This window comes from Salvelinus fontinalis, chromosome 1 (genome assembly GCF_029448725.1).
Source record: "Salvelinus fontinalis isolate EN_2023a chromosome 1, ASM2944872v1, whole genome shotgun sequence".
Classification (NCBI taxonomy): Eukaryota; Metazoa; Chordata; class Actinopteri; order Salmoniformes; family Salmonidae; genus Salvelinus; species Salvelinus fontinalis.
In genome coordinates this window covers 79,840,315-79,859,821 of record NC_074665.1, presented here as the reverse complement: position 1 = coordinate 79,859,821, position 19,507 = coordinate 79,840,315, and the positions used below count along the sequence as shown (strand labels likewise).

Below are 19,507 nucleotides of genomic sequence, written 5' to 3'. Positions count from 1 at the left end.
TGAGTTTACCTGCAAAATGCAGAGAACTGTTCACACAGACCCAATATGGGTATTTTGGTTACAGTGTCTGTGAAAATAAAGATTTTGTTTTGGCATGCATTTTAAAGTGAAGAATCTGAGTCTCAGCATCATTCAGGCTGTGTAAGGGCTATTTGACCAATAATTAGAGTGATGAAGTGGTGCATCAGATGACCTGGCCTCCACAATCACTCGACCTCAACAAAATTGAGATGGTTTGGGATGAGTTTGACCGCAGAGTGAAGGAAAATCAGCCAACAAGTGCTCAGCGTATGTGAGAACTCCTTCAGGACTGTTAACCTGGTTGAGAGAATACCAGGAGTGTGCAAAGCTGTCATCAAGGCAAAGGGTGGCTACTTTGAAGAAATTTAAATATATTTAGATTTGTTTAACACTTTTTTGGTTACTACATGATTCCATGTGTAATTTCCTAGTTGATGTCTTCACTATTCTACAATGTAGAAAATAGTAAAAATAAAGAAAAACCCTTAAATGAGTAGGTGTGTCCAACCTTCAGACAGGTACACATACATATAAAAAGGTTTGTCATTTGCAGACGCTCTTATCCAAATATTTTCTTACTGGTCCCCAGTGGAAATTGAACCCACAACCCTGGCGTTGCAAGCGCCATGCTCTACCAACTGAGACACACAGGACTCCTAAATCCCAATAAATGACCATGCCTGCTTTTTATACCAGCCTTTTCATATATCTGAAAGGCATAGTGGGTCAAATAAATGGAAATGAAATGCCACCTAAAGACCTATTCATGAATCCTGCATTTTCACAGACCCTATAACCAAAATACAGGTATCAGGTCTGTGTGAAAAGTTTACCTGCAGAAAGCAGAGAACCAATGAACACTTCCCTAATTTGAAATGCAAAAAGACCCCATTGTTTAACACCCCCCACCAACTCCCAATTTGCCAGTTGCACCTTTTTATACATATCAGTGGGTATGTATAAATCAAAATCAAATTTTATTGGTCGCATACACATGTTTAGCAGAAATGCTTGTGTTTCTAGCGCCAACAGTGCAGTAATATCTAACAATTTCCCAACAATACACACACATTTAAAGTAAAGGAATGGAATTAAGAATATATAAATATTTGGACAAGCAACGTCGAAACGGCATAGACTAAAATACAGTAGAATATAATACAGTATATACACATATGAGTAGTGCAAAATATGTAAACATTATTAAAGTGACTAGTGTTCCAATTATTAAAGTGGCCACCCTCTTCGATTATAATCACAGCCGCATATATTCCCCCCCAAGCAGACACAGATGGCCCTGAACAAACTTCATTTGACTCTATGTAAACTGGGAACCACATATCCTGAGGCTGCATTCATTGTAGCTGGGGATTTTAACAAGGCTAATCTGAAAACAAGACTCCCTAAATTCTATAAGCATATCGATTGTGCAACCAGGGCTGGTAAAACCCTGGATCATTGTTATCCTAACTCCCCCGCCCTCCCTCCGGAAAAGCTGACCACGACTCCATTTTGTTGCTTCCAGCCTATAGACAGAAACTAAAACAGGAAGGTCTGTTCAATGCTGGTCCGACCAATCTGATTCCACGCTTCAAGATTGCTTCGATCACGTGGACTGGGATATTTTCCGCATTAGGTCAAACAAAAACATTGATGAATACGCTGATTCGGTGAGCGACCTGTGCAACTGGGTACTGGACTTCCTGACGGGCCGCCCTCAGGTGGTGAGGGTAGGTAACAACATCTCCACTCCGCTGATCCTCAACACTGGGGCCCCACAAGGGTGCGTTCTGAGCCCTCTCCTGTACTCCCTGTTCACCCACGACTGCGTGGCCATGCACGCCTCCAACACAATCATCAAGTTTGCAGACGACACTACAGTGGTAGGCTTCATTACCAACAACGACGAGACGGCCTACAGGGAGGAGGTGAGGGACCTCGGAGTGTGGTGTCAGGAAAATAACCTCACACTCAACGTCAACAAAACAAAGGAGATGATCGTGGACTTCAGGAAACAACAGAGGGAGCACCCCCCTATCCACATCGACAGGACAGTAGTGGAGAGGGTAGTAAGTTTTAAGTTCCTCGGCGTACACATCACAGACAAACTGAATTGGTCCACCCACACAGACAGCGTGGTGAAGAAGGCGCAGCAGCGCCTCTTCAACCTCAGGAGGCTGAAGAAATTTGGCTTGTCACCAAAAACACTCAAACTTCTACAGATGCACAATCGAGAGCATCCTGTCGGGCTGTATCACCGCCTGGTACGCCAACTGCTCCGCCCACAACCGAAAGGCTCTCCAGAGGGTAGTGAGGTCTGCACAACGCATCACCGGGGGCAAACTACCTGGCCTCAATGACACTTACACCGCCCGATGTCACAGGAAGGCCATAAAGATCATCAAGGACAACAACCACACGAGCCACTGCCTGTTCACCCCGCTATCATCCAGAAGGCGATGTCAGTACAGGTACATCAAAGCAGGGACAGAGAGACTGAAAAACAGCTTCTATCTCAAGGCCATCAGACTGTTAAACAGCCACCACTAACATTGAGTGGCTGCTGCCAACATACTGACTCAACTCCGGCCACTAACAATGTAAAAATGTATGAAAAAAATGTATCACTAGCCACTTTAAACAATGCCACTTTTATATGTTTACATACGCTACATCACTCATATCATATGTATATACTGTACTCTACCATCTACTGCATCTTGATGTAATACATGTATCACTAGCCACTTTAAACAATGCCACTTTTATATGTTTACATACCCTACATTACTCATCTCATATGTATATACAGTACTCGATACCATCTACTGCATCTTGCCTATGCCGTTCTGTACCATCAGTCATTCATATATTTTTATGTACATATTCTTCATTCCTTTACACTTGTGTGTATAAGGTAGTTGTTGTGAAATTGTTAGGTTAGATTACTCGTTGGTTATTACTGCATTGTCGGAACTAGAAGCACAAGCATTTCGCTACACTCGCATTAACATCTGCTAACCATGTGTATGTGACAAATAAAATTTGATTTCAAGTTGATGTATATAGGGCAGCAGCCTCTTAGGTCCAAGTGATGGCTATTTAACAGTCTGATGGCCTTGAGATAAACTGCTTCTTTCAGTCTCTCGGTCCCAGCTTTGATGCACCTGTACTGACATCGCCTTCTGGATGGTAGCGTGGGTGAAAAGTCAGTTGGTCGGGTGGTTGTTGTCCTTGATGATCTTTCTGGCCTTCCTGTGACATCAGGTGCTGCAGGTGTCCTGGAGGGCAGGTAGTTTGCCCCCGGTGATGCGTTGGGCAGACCGCACCACCCTCTGGAGAGCCCTGCGGTGCAGTTGCCGTCCTAGACGGTGATACAGCCCGACAGGATGCTCTCAACAGAATATGTTACAATCCCTGATGTCTCTCTGGAAGGAAATCCTCGCCCTGAGCTCGTCAACTTTATTATCCAGAGACTGAACATTAGCGAGTAATACACTCGGAAGCAGTGGGTGGTGTGCGCGCCTCCTGAGTCGGACTAGGAGTCCACTACGAATACCTCTTCTCCGCCAGCGGTGTTTTGGAGCAGCCTCTGGAATAAGTTCAATTGCCCTGGGGGTTACAAACAAAGGATCCAATTCGGGAAAGTCGTATTCCTGGTCGTACTGCTGGTGAGTTACCGCCGCTCTGATATCCAAAAGTTATTTACGGTTGTATGCAATAACACAAAACATTTGAGCTAGTAATGTAAGAAATAACACATAAAAAAACGAAATACTGCAAAGTTGTTCATGGAGCAAAAAGAATCCCTGCCCTATCTTTCAGCGCCATCTTGCTATACCTGCAACAAAGAAATAAATAAGGGGCTGCTTGAAAATGGGGTCATAAACAATGCTCTATATATATATATATATATTTTTTTTTTTTTTTTTTTTTTTACACATAATGTAACACATCTTCTGTCTGAATTGGGTATAGGTGGCTCTTCATTTTCCATGGTTTTTACACATTATCACTTTCAGATATACAAAAAATGCTTGTATAAAAATTGGGCATAGTAAATTTGTGGGATTTTGGTTTGTGTATGAAAGGGAAAAAGAGTAGCAAGTCAACCAGATAATTGACTCTAGCCAGAACGCTTGAACCTAGCCATACTTACAGCCAAGATTGCCATGTATGCGGTTCCCTTGCGAAATTGGGCTACTTTCAAAACGATGTTGTGGGTTGCGGGTTTTTGGGATACTTCTAAATTGCGGCCGCCATTGCATTTCTCTTAAAAAATATATATATATAACCTGATGCTGCTGACTATCAGGCACTGTTACTGAGTGAGTGTTGAGAGCACTGGTTGAGACTGCTGCAGCGGACAACTGATTCACGGAGATAGAGCAGCATTCGCACAAGTCATGGCAACTTCTTACCAGTTGGAGGTAGGCCATTTAATTTGGTCATTGTGGAGACACTTATTTCCAAATATTTTTCCATAAAACATATTAAAGCGTAAGAACTGATATAACGGCAACAAAGCACTGGAAAACGACTTTAGGCGCACTAGAGCACTTTAGATAAATTCGCTCAGAGGTGGTATAAATAAACTGCATTCTAATTTCAACATTTATTATGGAAAACCATATCAAGCATTGGGTTTTATGCATGCTCAGTTCTTGGGTGTTGAGTCCTGCAAGAGTAAAATTTGAAATGGAAGTTATGTTACGTGCTTCTGTTATGGGGAAAAACGTTCAAAAACTGACATTAAATACGGAGAATGATAGTTTTTCATCTGTTGGCCATCAAGTAGGCTATTAATGTACTGTAGCCTACAATTGTATACGATAAATGTTGAAATTACAATCTCACTGGAGTCATTGAAAATCAATTTGTGCCACTTGTGTAACCTACCAGAATTGGCAAACAGATTTAATAAATAGCTTATAACTTCAGTTTGTTGTTGTAGCCTTGTGTTATTATGATATTATTAAATGGCCATGTTTAATTCAATTGGAAGTAATCAATTGTAATCATGGTCAAAGCTCTATCGCAAATATATCATTCTCCACAGTTAATTAATTAATGTCAGTTTCATTGTGGACTTTTCCCTAAAATTAGATACTGGGACATCAGTGGCCATAGGCTACCTGCATCTAGCTCAGCAAACCATGGCAAAGTTGAATTGCAATTATTAACTCAGATTTTAGTCAGTAGCCAGCCTATGCCTATTGAAATGCATCACTCGCAAATAGGCAATTTATAACGGTTTGTCGTCTTAACATCTGGCACGTAACAGCACAATTGCCAGAAAAATCGCCAAAGATTCATTTTTTATGTCTGTCCAACTTTTATCACTCAAACTCTCCTGTCGGATGTATCTATAGTTATGTACATGCAAACTGGATGTATTTACAATTATAAACTGGGTAGTTTGAGCCCTGAATGCTGATTGGTTGAACGCTATGGTATATCAGACCATGTACCACAAGTATGACAAAAAATGACCTTTACTGTTTTAATTACATTGGTAACCAGTTTATAATAGCAATAAGGCAGTGGTTTGTGGTATATGGCCAATATACCAGGGCTAAGGGCTATGTCCTAAGAACAGTCCTCAGCAGTGGTATATTGGCCAAATACCACACCTCCTCGGGCCTTATTGCTTAATCATATAAGTCAAAACAAGTTAATCGACATCCATTGATGGAAAATGATCTAATATGGACAAATTATATTTTCTCTTCTGACATTCTTAAACTCAATGTAATTATTATTTTAAACGAAAACCACATTTTGCTTCTTAGTCTACGTCGTTACATCGATATTCATTCCTAATTCGCTCATAGCATTATCGAAAAAGGGTTTGTTTGGTTAAATGATACCAGTCTTATGTTGCAGAAAAATAATTTTGGACTAGTTTTCCAAGCCATGTGAGCCGTTTGAGGGGTCATTGGGCTACACATTTTTGCTAGACCTGGCAACCCTGCTTTGTGACCTAAAAGGAGTCAGCCGAGACCCACCACTCCGTCCTGACCCATTATTTGAGAAACAAGTAATTCTCCTTGGGTGGAGCTGCATTTGTATAGTGTAAATTATTGAAGTACAGTAATGTGTCACCTGCCATAATATTTGCAACAGTGCTAAATGAGTCATATGTATCATCTGTTGCAGCCAGATGACATTATCTTCCTATCTTCAGACTGCTATAGCTTTAAGGTTAGCCTACAGGCTACCAACATTGCCATAGTTTGCATGCATGCTAGCATATTAGGGGATTAAAGCTAGCGAACAAACAAGCATATATATAGCTAGCAAACGGTTCGCAAGTTCTCCTAAGAAACATGCACTGCTATCTGCAAGTTATCTCAAATTGGAAAACTTACTAGCTACAGTATTTTGTACAGTATGTATGTATGTATGTATGTATGTATGTATGTATGTATGTATGTATGTGCTGCTTGTTGTGGATTATTACTTGTGCTTGAACTGTCAAAGCTAACTTTAGTGGTCTAGCAGTTGGAAGCATAAAAAGCTTTTCCATCAACGAGCTCTTGTTCTTTTCCCTCTTTGACAGTCGAGGACTCAAACCCACCTCTTCTGTAGATTTTCTGAGCGATTTCTCCCGTTCATACTGGGTAACAAGTTGTTCGTTGTCCTCTTTCAGAAGCTCCAACTCGACTTCGTGCTCCTGGTTGTCCGCGAACACTGCGTCCAAGTTCTCCAACACTGCGACGACGAGCGGCATGAGTTCTTTCACAACGTCCTCGTCGTACTGACAGATCAACCGTTCAAACTCTAGGTAAATTGAGCTCGCCAGACCCGAAACCCGTTCAGACATCATCGCCGAACTGCCAGAGTCGTCCTGGTAAAGAACTCCATCGTCCAACTCCATTTTCTTGTCCCCCTCTCTTCTCGCCAGCTAGCGGGCTAACAGTAGCCGAGGAAAACGTTACGCTACTTGTGAAAGCCTGCCAGCAGCAACCCAATTATATTTCTGTGGTGCAGCGAGACCAAATAGTGTCCCTAAAATATAACCGAGTTACCATTAGCTACGGAGAAGATAAACAATAGTACAATGAACGACTTTGAAAAGTTGCGGTCCCTTTCTCCTATGGAGAGTTACTTACAATAAAAAAGTATCTTGCTTGCTACTTGGCTCCACTTTTTAGTTACCCTCCCGACTTCCCAACAGATGAGCGAGCTTCTGTGTTGTTGACTGGCCCCCGTTAAACTGACGTCACATGCTAAAAGAGAGCTGGGCTTGAGGGAAGAAAATGTAATAATTTTTGATATTTTGGAAACATTTTGTAATTTGCGCCAGTTTTCATTCCCATCAATATTGGTCATATCTGTAATTGGCCATCTTTATTCAATGTGCCTCATCAATGTACTGTTGTTTTAACTCAACAGGTAGTCAAAAAAGCTGCTTCGGGACTTTGCAAATGTTCGATAAATAATGTAAGCTGCCTCCAGATACAAAAATAACTACAGAAACATGACATGCTTTTATTTGTATCGTCAAACTAAATAATACACAATTCAGGATGTAAACTACATTACTTTGACATCAATGTTGAATTACCTGATGTAATAATATGTTAATAGCAAGTTTACAGAAAATGTGTTGTGAAACTGGAGTAATGTAGGTTACCTCATATCACCCGGAAGTTGTTTTCATGCAAATTAACTAATTTGTTTCATGCATTACTCATTCTGCATACAAGGAGCAAAACAAAACACTGGTCAAGCATCGAGAGTATTGGTGAGACTTATTGTTATGCGATGCATAGGCACAATTCACCCTGATCTTTGAGTAGGTAGAAGTTTTCCCGAACCACTTATACAGGGTCAGATATTGTTCATCACCCTAATGGTTAGGTGGAGGATAATCTGATCTTAGATCTGTGGTCCAGGACAATTTCTTCCTCAAGTCTCAGACATTTAGCACAGGACAAAGACAAACCACAGTTAAACAATCTCTTCAAAACCAGCAACCTAAAAAATAGTAAAAATAAAATCTGAATGTACACTTTTGGAATTATAGTTACACTGCAATAATATCTAACTATGTACACAAAGCACAATTTATGTTAATGACACAATGACAGTTTTTCATGGAATTACTCAAAAGAAAGCAATAACCAATGAATTGGCAACAAATGACTACAAATAAATAATCAAATTGCAACCCCCTTTCCAAAGTCATAGTGAGAAAGACAGTTCTGCAATTCCTTTTATTGATGAGTCTAATTGTCTTGCCCCTTTGACTTGGCTGTTGAGGAACCCCTCATGGGGTGGGGACAAAACAGGAACAGAAGCTGGGGGGATTTAAGACAGGGGAAAGGAAGAAATAGGACTGGAACAGAATGGGGTCAGACTAGCGAAAGACAGTCAGGCTTGTCCTGTCCAGGTGTGTGTAGCAGTGTGAATCAGATGACGTTGAGGTGGCTGTTGCTAAGCGACGAGGGGCAGAGGTTGAAGGGCTTGTCCTGTGTCAGACTGCGAAGCGACAGGAGCACAGCGTCAGGCATGTGGTCGGCCATCATCCTGGGACTGATGAGAACACTACGGAACGCCGTTTCACTGGACCACTGCACCCGGTAACGCACCTGGGAAAAACAGGACCTAGGAGGAGGGAAGGGAAAGAAAAAGTGGAGGACTTTGGTCAATGACAAATGCAGACATGGATGTAATGTACTTAAAGGGGCAGTGTAGTTAACGTGATTTTCCTGTTGTTTTTCCTTCTTCGTATTTCCACACGGAGGTCAAAATAAATTGTGAAAATGATAATAATGCCCTTTTTGTGTAAGAGCTGATTGAAAAAAAATCGTGGAATTTTTGTGTCACAATGTGATCTGATTATAATAGACCATAACTATTCATCTGGGCAAGGGGGTAGGCTTGAAACAGTGCTATCAGCCAATCAGTGCTGTGTTTGTAAATACAGTTGAAGTCAGAAGTTTACCTACACCTTAGCCAAATACATTTAAACTCAGTTTTTCACAATTCCTGAAATTTAATCCAAGTAAAAATTCCCTGTTTTAGGTCAGGTAGGATCACCATTTTATTTTAAGAATGTGTAATGTCAGATTAATAGTATAGAGAATGATTAATTTCAGCTTTTATTTCTTTCATCACATTCCCAGTGGGTCAGAAATGTACATACACTCAATTAGTATTTGGTAGCACTGCCTTTAAATTGTTTAACTTGGGTCAAACATTTCAGGTAGCCTTCCACAATAAGTTGGGTGAATTTTAGCCCATTCCTCCTGACAGAGCTGGTGTAACTGAGTCAGGTTTGTAGACCTCCTTGCTCGCACAGGCTTTTTCAGTTCTGCCAACAAATTTTCTATAGGATTGAGGTCAGGGCTTTGTGATGGCCACTCCAATACCTTGACTTTGTTGTCCTTAAGCCATTTTGCCACAACTTTGGAAGTATGCTTGGGGTCATTGTCCATTTGGAAGACCAAATTGCGACCAAGCTTTAACTTCCTGACTGATGTCTTGAGATGTTGCTTCAATATATCCACATACTTTTCCCTCCTCACGATGCCATCTATTTTGTGAAGTGCACCAGTCCCTCCTGCAGCAAACCACCCCCACCCCCGTGCTTCACGGTTGGGATGGTGTTCTTCGGCTAGCAAGCCTCCCCTTTTTCCTCCAAACATAACGATGGTCATTATGGCTAAACAGTCCTATTTTTGTTTCATCAGACCAGAGGAAATTTCTCCAAAAAGTATGATCTTTGTCCCCATGTGCAGTTACAAACCGTAGTCTGGCTTTTTTATGGCGGTTTTGGAGCAGCGGCTTCTTCCTTGCTGAGCAGCCTTTCAGGTAATGTCAATATAGGACTTGTTATACTGTGGATATAGATACTTTTGTACCCGTTTACTCCAGCATCTTCACAAGGTCCTTTGCTGTTGTTCTGGGATTGATTTGCACTTTTCACACCAAAGTACGTTCATCTCTAGGAGACAGAACGTGTCTCTTTCCTGAGCGGTATGACGGCTGCGTGGTCCCATGGTGTTTATACTTGCGTACTATTGTTTGTACAGATGAACATGGTACCTTCAAGCATTTGGAAATTGCTCCCAAGGACGAACCAGACTTGTGGAGGTCTACAATTTTTTCCCCCTGTGGTCTTGGATGATTTATTTTGATTTTCCCATGATGTCAAGCAAAGAGGCACAGAGTTTGAAGGTAGGCCTTGAAATACATCCACAGGCACACCTCCAATTGACTCAAATGAAGTCAATTAGCCTATGAGAAGCTTCTAAAGCCATGACATAATTTTCTGGAATTTTCCAAGCTGTTTAAAGGCACAGTCAACTTAGTGTATGTAAACTTCTGACCCACTGGAATTGTGATACAGCGAATTATAAGTGAAATAATCTGTCTGTAAACAATTGTTGGAAAAATGACGTGTCAACCACTTTCTAACTGTCCTAACCGACTTGCCAAACTGTAGTTTGTTAACAAGAAATTTGTGGAGTGGGTGAAGAAACGAGTTTTAATGACTCCAACCTAAGTGTATGTAACTTCCGACTTCAACTGTATGTAACGGATGTGAAATGACTAGCTAGTTAGCGGTGGTGCGCGCTAATAGCGTTTCAATCGGTTACATCACTTGCTCTGAGACTTGAAGTAGGGTTTCCCCTTGCTCTGCAAGCCGCAAGGCTTTTGTGGAGCGATGGGTAACGACGCTTCGTGGGTGACTGTTGTTGATGTGTGCAGAGGGTCCCTGGTTCGCGCACGGGTATGGGCGAGGAGACGGTCTAAAGTTATACTGTTACATGTATCTACAAATTCGTTTCCTAATGCCCACACGATCAACCTGTGCATTTCAAGAAACAAAGGAGGCTCAGGGAAATAAATTATCCAAAAGTTATTTTCAATAAATAAACAGTGATTTATTAAGACAAAGTGATGATTTCAAAATAACATTAAAGACTCCATGCAAAGAGAAGATATTTTTTTTTTTTTTACAACCAAAATGGTGTAATTCTGAACTTAATCAGTAATGTTATATTCCATTTTGTATTACTTGAGTAGTTTCACCTATCCAGGTGTTCTATTCTCTGTGTAGGCTGCGTGGAGAATGGAGGGAGAGGTATCGCTCAAGTCGCAACAAAATGGAACATAACATTGCATAAAAAGTCAGAATGACACAATTTCATGTGTACAACATCTAAAAGACACGCATCACTATACTGAGTGTTTCCGTTTCTAAAAGGATGTATTTGGATGTTTTTGGAGCATTTGTTCATGTTTTGTTCGAGCCCCCATACTGCAGAACGAGGAAGTCTCGCCGGTTGGAGTAAGTTTCTCAAAAACAAGTGACATCGCAAAAAGTGTCTGAACACTTCTATAAAATCCTAAATACAGATCTGGTTGTAAAAAAAAGTAAACTTTGTGTGTGTGTGCCTCATACACACCTCCGTGACGGCCCGTCCTCTGTAATGTGCAGTATACGTCCCGGTAAGTAAAGTGGCAGGTGGGAGTCGTGTACAGGTGACTCCTCGGAAGCCAGGCCTTGATAGGATGATGAGCTGCGAATCAGCAGTGACTCCTCCCCCAAAAGCGGTTGGTTAAGCTCCGCCTTCCGTCTGTTGTCCATCTCAGTAGGGAAGTCATCAGGCTCTCCCCCAAACAACTCATACCAACAGCCTTGGAGCAGGATACGGTACTGAGAGGGAGTGGGAGAGAAAAGGAGAAGGAAGAACTCATCAGAAATCATCAAGGTCCCTCTCCAAAGTTAGGATTCTTCCCATATCATTTTACTCATAATAAACTTCATTTTGGATTTGAATGTTCTCACCTTGGGCTTATTGCAATTAGAAACCATTTTTAGTATTCTCCTCTTCAAGTCCTCCATGTTGGGATAACTCAACCTGAGAGATGGAGAGAGAAAATGAAATCTGTGCAGCCTTTCAACAAAACACAGAACAAGCACTTGAACGCTAACTCAGAGAAAAAAAATAGTTTGAGAGGGCGGTGGAGTTGCTGTCATTTTCTGTGTGCCTGTAACAAGGGGACAGATCCTAAATATATCGTTTCCATCGTACACCATAGCCCTTTCACATTCAGACTCAGAAATCAGGAGTTTCCACTGGAGTCGACACACTGACAGTCGGTAGAGCATGGTCCTCTGCAGCTCAGTCGGTAGAGCATTTTTTAAAAACATTTTATTTAACCAGGTAGGCCAGTTGAGAACAAGTTCTCATTTACAACTGCCAGCTGACCAACATAAAACAAAGCAGTGCGACAAAAACAACAACACAGAGTTACATATGGGATAAACAAACGTACAGTCAATAACACAATTGAAAAATATGTATACAGTGTGTGCAAATGAAGTAAGGAGGTAAGGCAATAAATAGGCCAATAGTAATTACAATTGAGCAATTTACACTGGAGTGATATAAGTGAAAATGAGGATGTGCAAGTAGAAACTGGTGTGCAAAAGAGCAGAAAAACTAAAACGGGGATGAGGTAGGTAGTTGGTTGGATGGGCTATTTACAGATGGGCTGGGTACAGCTGCGGCGATCGGTAAGCTGCTCTGACAGCTGACGCTTAAAGTTAGTGAGGGAGATAAATCTCCAACTTCAGGGATTTTTGAAAATCGTTCCAGTCATTGGCAGCAGAGAACTGGAAGAAAAGGCGGCCAAAGGAGGTGTTGACTTTGGGGATGACCAGTGAAATATACCTGCTGGAGCGCGTGCTACGGGTGAGTGTTGCTATGGTGACCAGTGAGCTGAGAAGGTGGAGCTTTACCTCGCAAATACTTATAGATGACCTGGAGCCAGTGGGTTTGGCGACAAATATGTAGCGAGGACTAGCCAACGAGAGCATACAGGTCGCAGTGGTGGGTAGTATATGGGGCTTTGGTGGCAAAACAGATGACACTGTGATAGACTGCATCCAATTTGCTGAGTAGAGTGTTGGAGGCTAATTTCTAAATGACATCGCTGAAGTCAAGGATCGGTAGGATAATCAGTTTTACGACGGTAAGTTTGGCAGCATGAGTGAAGGAGGCTTTGTTGCGAAATAGGAAGCCAATTCTAGATTGGTCAACTGTAGATCCGTCGGTAGAGCATGGTCCTCTGTAGATCCGTCGGTAGAGCATGGTCCTCTGTAGATCCGTCGGTAGAGCATGGTCCTCTGTAGATCCGTCGGTAGAGCATGGTCCTCTGTAGACCCGTCGGTAGAGCATGGTCCTATGTAGATCCGTCGGTAGAGCATGGTCCTCTGTAGATCCGTCGGTAGAGCATGCACTGCTAGGGTTGTGGGTTCGATTTCCGGGGCCACCCATACATAAAATGTATGTACGCATGACTAAGTCACTGGATAAAAAGCATCAGCTAAATGGCACATATTATTATTATTACAAGTGAACAAGTGTTTCCCAGTCCCTATTCTGGTCCACTGTGTGTACGAGTATACTTGTTTTTTTACCTTATTTAACTAGGTCAGTTAAGAACAAATTCTTATTTTCAATGACAGCCTAGGAACAGTGGGACAACTGCCTTGTTCAGGGGCAGAACGACAAATTTTTACCTTGTCAGCTCGGGGATTTGATCTTGCAACCTATCGGTTACTAGTCCAACGCTCTAACCACTAGGCTACCTGCCGCCCCTAATAATGTGTAATAGTGAGAAACTCATAACAGAAACTCATTAATAGAACACAGTTTGTTTCAGGGAAACAATTTGTCTGAGATAAACATGGGAGCACAGAGGGTCTCCATAACCAGAGGGATGTATTGAGGGGGGCTCCTCTCCTCCTCACCTTGGCACCAAGTCCTTCCCCAGCACCACAGACACTACAAATTCCTTGGAGTAATCAGCCAGGGCTTTACTGCAGAGAGAGCACAGACGGAAATCAATGTAATACTATGTACATTACACCAAGTTAAATCAATGCTTGATGTAATGCTAAGCATGCATTCTTTTGACGTGTGTTGAACTTGTTACCTCATGAGTCCCCCTGGTGGAGAGAAGGCGTAACACCGCAGGGTGGGAAAGGAGCTCCGTAATAGAATGGCCAGGAGAGAGGCTGTACCCCCTCCAAGACTGTGGCCTGTGATGACTAGCTTGTACTCCTGAAAAAACACACACAGTTGGTGATTTTAAGGTTATATACAACTAATGTACTTTCTCTGAAAGAGGAAAGGTAAGGGTTCTTACAGGTGCGATGGTGAAAGCCTGGTTTAGAATGCCGTCGTTGAGGAGTTTCTTACAGATGTAGCTGGCTGCCTGAGACATGCCCTGTGGAACATAAGAGGTTACAGCCAGCTCATGTCTACCAATACCTCCCTTCGCAGATGAGTTATGATATGATAGAAATTCTAAGAAATTAAAGCTTAATAGAAGTTAAGTTTGGTCCCGTGGCCTCGCTTGCAGCACCAGGGTTGTGGGCTCGATTCCCACGGGGGCCAGTACGAAAAAGTATGAAAAGGTACCCACTCACCCACTAAGTCATTCTGGATGAGAGCGACTGCTAACTGACTAAAATGTAAATGTAAATGTAATGTGATTATTCCGCCCACCTTGTGCGCATAGCATGTTCCTGACACTCCCTCTACTGGCAGGTTCTCACAGTCCGTAGACAAGTCAGTCAGCAAATCCTACACAGAAATGTACATTAACTAGTGAAAGATTGAAATGGATAGACAGGAGGTTTGGAGTGATGACAAGTCTCACCCGTAGTGACAGTGTTCCTCTGATAGCCACCAGTACTGCCTCTCTCTTATGGTCCAGAGCCACAAAGAACGGAATCTCATAGATCTGGAACAGAAAGAGTTATATTTATCAGAACTAGAAAATTCAACACTGGCCAACAGGCAGCACACTAATGGGGGAATAGGATCTCACTTGAGATTTGCCCCGAGTTGAAGTACCTGGTTGTGAAAGCTAACGTAGATGAAGTCTCTGTACTGTAGGCCGGTGCTGTGGAGGACGGAGGAGAAATGGCAGCCCATATTGTCTCCTCCGACAATGTCATACTCAGCAGACTCGGTCTTACAGCTGAAACATACAGTATATGGGCATATATGTGTTTACAGTACATACAGTTGCAAGAAAAAGTATGTGAACCCTTTAGAAATACCTGGATATCTGCATAAATTTGTCATAAAATTAGATCTGATCATCTAAGTCACAACAATAGACAGTCTGCTTAAACTAATAACACAAACAATTATATGTTTTCATGGCTTTATTGAACACACCATATAAACATTCACAGTACAGGGTGAGAACAAGTATGTGAACCTTTGGATTTAATAACTGGTTGAGCCTCCTTTGGTAGCAATAACCTCAACCAAATGTTTTCTGTAGTTACAGATCAGACCTGCACAACGGTCAGGAGGAATTTTGGACCATTCGTCTTTCCAAAACTATTTCAGTTCAGCAATATTCTTGGGATGTCTGGTGTGAACCGCTCTTTTAAGGTCATGCCACAGCATCTCAATTGGGTTGAGGTCAGGACTCTGACTGGGCCACTCCAGAAGGCGTATTTTCTTCTGTTGAAGCCATTCAGTTGTTTATTTACTTGTGCGTTTTGGGTCGTTGTCCTGTTGCATCACCCAACTTCTGTTGAGCTTCAATTGGCGGATAGACAGCTTTACATTCTCCTGAAAAATGTCTTGATAAACTTGGGAATTAATTTTTCTGGTCGATGATAGCAAGCTGTCTCGGAAAGCAGCCCTAAACCATGATGCTCCCTCCACCAAACTTTACAGTTGGGATGAGGTTTTGATGTTGGTGTGCTGTGCCTTTTTTTCTCCACACATAGTGTTGTGTGTTCCTTCCAAACAACTCAACTGTAGTTTCATCTGTCCACAGAATATTTTGCTAGTAGCGCTGTGGAACATCCAGGTACTCTTTTGCGAACTTCAGACGTGCAGCAGTGGCTTCTTCCATGGTGTCCTCCCATGAACACCATTTTTGATGAGTATTTTACGTATCGTATACTCGTCAATAGAGATGTTAGCATGTTCCAGAGATTTCTGTAAGTCTTTAGCTGACACTCTAGGATTCTTAACCTCATTGAGTATTCTGCACTGTGCTCTTACAGTCATCTTTGCAGGACGGCCACTCCTAGGGAGAGTAGCAACAGTGTTGAACTTTCCCCATTTAGTTGAACTTGTTCTCAACTAGCCTACCTGGTTAAATAAAGGTGAAATAAAAAAATAAAAATGTATAGACAATTTGTCTTACCGTGGACTGATGAACATCAAGGCTATTAGAGATACTTTTGTAACCCTTTCCAGCTTATGCAAGTCAACAATTCTTAATCTTAGGTATTCTGAGATCTCTTTTGTTCGAGGCATGGTTCACATCAGGCAATGCTTCTTGTGAATAACAAACTCAAATTGTGTGAGTGTTTTTATAGAACAGGGCAGCTCTAACCAACATCTCCAATCTGATCTTATTGATTGGACTCCAGGTTAGCGACTCCTGACTCCAATTAGCTTTTGGAGAAGTCATTAGCCTATGGGTTCAAATACATTTTCCAACCTAAACTGTGAATGTTTAAATTATGTATTCAATATAGACAAGAAAAATACAATCATTTGTGTGTTATTAGTTTAAACACACTGTGTTTGACTATTGTTCTGACTTAGATGAAGATCAGATAGAAATGTAATGACAAATTAATGCAGAAATCCAGGTAATTCCAAAGGGTTCACATACTTTTTCTTGCCACTGTATGTGTTTACAGTACATGTGTGTGCTTGTGTTTTTGTTCATGTAGTTGCTTAATACACTGATGTCCACTGTTCTTGATATTGCCGTTAACAAATATGTAGAACAAATTACTTTCACACCACGGCTCAAAAATCGATATGGATGAGCACATTAAATTAGAGGTGCCACAGTCTTACCAGTCCCTGCTGAGTTTGCAGGCTCCGGTGAGAGGGTTGGAGTAGACATACATGGGCCAGCCATATGCAGCTACAGCAAATTGCATACAGTGGGCTGCCTTCTCCAGCTCTGCCTCAAGATCTTCTGCCTACCGGAAAACACACATACCAAGGCAACTGATTGATTGATTGACATACTCACTGATTAATTAACTGACTCCAGTACTTACGATAGGTGATGAGGGACTGTGAGATAGGGCCTCGTCTGGATCTCTACAATGCTCCATCTTATCCTGCTCCTGGTGTAGCAGAGCCAGACCTGCTGCAATGTCACTGGGAACCAGGTCTGTATCCTACAATTACACAAAAGTTAATAAATGAACAAGATGTGCATGCACGTACACACACCCTGTTCCCTTTACTCACCGAAAAGAATCCACTGACAAGCTGAGCTATGCTGGAGAAGGCAGCTCTGTGGCTCTCATCCCGAGGCAGGCAGCAGCAGAGGAGCCTCAGCCTGCTCTCCCACACCCCAACAGCCACGGAGCGGGCAGTGGACAGGAGCTGGGAGCCCTGACTGCTCTCCAGGTCCCTTACTCCCAGCAGCTCCTGGGACTGAGGCCCAGGATGGGTGCTGCCTAGCGGGTCGAACACAAACAGCACCCCCACCCCTGTGGACAGCAGCAGAATCCAACTGCCAGGGAGGGAGACGGGAGAATTTCACATCATGTAAACTGACAATGTGTATTCATGGGGCATGTAGGCCTATATGTGTTGCCTTAACCACACGTAAACATACCACAGTATACGTTCAGGGGCGAAAAATTAGTTCTTCCAACCCACCTGGCGACCACTGCAGCGATGACGGCACCCACCTCAGCAGGCTGACAGCCCTGGCTGTCATCAGACACCCAGATGGCCCCCAGGATGGCCCAAATTAGCTCAGGGACGTAAAGCATCGCCCGCACGTACACCAGCACTGGGATGGAGCGCCGCGGGCCTGGGTTAGTGATCGTCCCTAGGGAAGCAACGCAATCCGAGATGAGTTCTATGTTGACAATATATGTTATGATAAACAGACCTGTTTATTTTTAATATATTATTATGAGTGGTAAACAAAACAAAAATTGACATATCACTATCTCTGTGGATAATTCATGTAAATTCCTCATCATATCATAACAGTAAAAGTGTGCCGGATTCACCTTGAGCGCTGACGTAAACGATGGCACATAGAGACAGGATGATGAAAGCCAACAGGATGAGTAGAACCACCAGGTAGCTGTGTAGAACTCTCCCACCAGAACAGTCAAACTTCCCCTCATGGAGAGTGTACAGTACCAGTGTCCCTATCCACCTGTAGGGCAGGACAGAGGTACATATTGATTTTATTAGATCATTAAAACATCAATGCAATACCAGCAGAGGTCACTGCAGCAACCTTTGGAATGGTGTGGTTGTGGGTTGGGCACAGCAACGAGGATAACATTGTTTTTCTTGCTTTCATAATTTTCTAATAAGATAAATACAAACTAAGAGAAAATTGGCCTTCGGCTGCTGCCTTGCTAGTTGCTAGTGTGGGATCGAGGTAGCTATGACTGACAGCAGTCTTTAATACTGCACGTGGTAAATGACAACACTTATGAATCATCCCTCCGTTTAAATATCGTACCGTTAATGTCGAGCTCACTTTTGATAGGACAAGTTTAATTGTGTGGCAGCAACACTTACCATAGAACCCTGACGAACAGCTCAAATGAGCCGGGGAAGACCAGATCGTCGCTCGCAATTCCCCATCGCCGGCCAAACGCTACCATTCCAGGCATCTTGACAGAGATTAATCTCCCTATCTAGCAAGTTAAAGTGAACAGCTAGCTAACTGGCCAGTGTTAGAAATTCTGAATTGTTATCTCTGGGTGAAGAAACACTACTTTTTTAAGATTGCCATTTCGCAACACCCTCGATCGACCAATTGTTGTTGATGTAAAGCCATGGGGACGTCGTTAATGTGTTGACATTGGACTGCTCTCGAATTTAGGCTAACGCACTTCGCTAGCTAGAACGTCACCGGCTGCGATTGTAAGAGTTCGTTTATAGCTAAACTACCGCACACTTATTCATAATCTAATTGTAAAGTCACGGATTTGTAAAAAAAAAAAAAAAAAAAAGCTAGATTATTTTTGCTTCGTTGAATTCAATTTGCTAGCTAATTTATCAAACAGTGCGCTAATGATACTGCGATTGCGCACCAGCTTGACCTGTCATTTAATTCCTGGTAAATTCCTGGAAGCCATCGTCAACGTACGTTTCTGAGGGAAAGTACAACAAAAAAACCTCCTCAAAATAATGATTAATAGTTATTAGGCTGACAGTACAGTATAGGAGCAGACAACAAAGCTACTCATAGGCTGCTCGAAACGTTTTTCTTCTTGTGATTGTGTCCGACTGTTAAAAGACCCCAAACAAACGATGTGATGTGAATATCAGTTCCACTTCGGTTGTCTATCATTTGCATATTTCCATGATGTTCATGGGATTTAATTAATGTGCTCAATGAGCTAATTCTATGTTATGGTGTTTTCATAAGAAAAACAATTTTAAATACTCCAAATACTTTTAAATTGTTTTGT

The 19,507-nt window shown here is 42.2% G+C and overlaps 2 protein-coding genes across 5 annotated transcripts in view; both read right to left on the bottom strand.

Annotated features, from left to right (window-relative positions):
* Positions 1 to 7,226, bottom strand: part of LOC129862594 (C-Jun-amino-terminal kinase-interacting protein 4-like) — a 72,729-nt gene extending 65,503 nt beyond the window's left edge. For 2 of the 4 annotated variants that reach the window (XM_055934397.1, XM_055934407.1), the window contains exon 1: positions 6,602 to 7,226. In XM_055934397.1, the coding sequence (XP_055790372.1) occupies positions 6,602 to 6,901 (300 nt within the window). In that variant the 5' untranslated portion in view covers positions 6,902 to 7,226. The remainder of the gene's footprint in view (positions 1 to 6,601) is intronic. The other 2 variants (XM_055934422.1, XM_055934417.1) reach the window with 1 other exon arrangement.
* Positions 7,227 to 7,495: 269 nt separating this feature from the next.
* LOC129862625 (diacylglycerol lipase-beta-like) lies at positions 7,496 to 19,343 on the bottom strand. Its single transcript, XM_055934468.1, has 15 exons — positions 18,609 to 19,343; positions 18,083 to 18,234; positions 17,721 to 17,895; positions 17,304 to 17,571; positions 17,108 to 17,230; positions 16,899 to 17,026; positions 14,910 to 15,036; positions 14,713 to 14,796; positions 14,559 to 14,636; positions 14,197 to 14,277; positions 13,984 to 14,111; positions 13,799 to 13,867; positions 11,828 to 11,900; positions 11,445 to 11,695; positions 7,496 to 8,634 (listed from the first exon to the last, which is right to left on the bottom strand). Exons 1-15 carry the CDS (start codon positions 18,701 to 18,703, stop codon positions 8,439 to 8,441), a joined length of 2,028 nt encoding a protein of 675 aa, XP_055790443.1. The 5' UTR covers positions 18,704 to 19,343; the 3' UTR covers positions 7,496 to 8,438.
* Between the last annotated feature and the right edge of the window lie 164 nt (positions 19,344 to 19,507).

Excerpts from the sequence above, each read along its gene's own strand:
- LOC129862625 (XM_055934468.1), bottom strand. The coding sequence starts at position 18,703 with ATGCCTGGAATGGTAGCGTTTGGCCGGCGATGGGGAATTGCGAGCGAC. Across the intron at positions 17,572-17,720 it reads ATCGCTGCAGTGGTCGCCAG|TTGGATTCTGCTGCTGTCCA; the intron begins GTGGGTTGGAAG and ends CCTCCCTGGCAG. Across the intron at positions 14,112-14,196 it reads AGGCTTTCACCATCGCACCT|GAGTACAAGCTAGTCATCAC; the intron begins GTAAGAACCCTT and ends GTGTTTTTTCAG.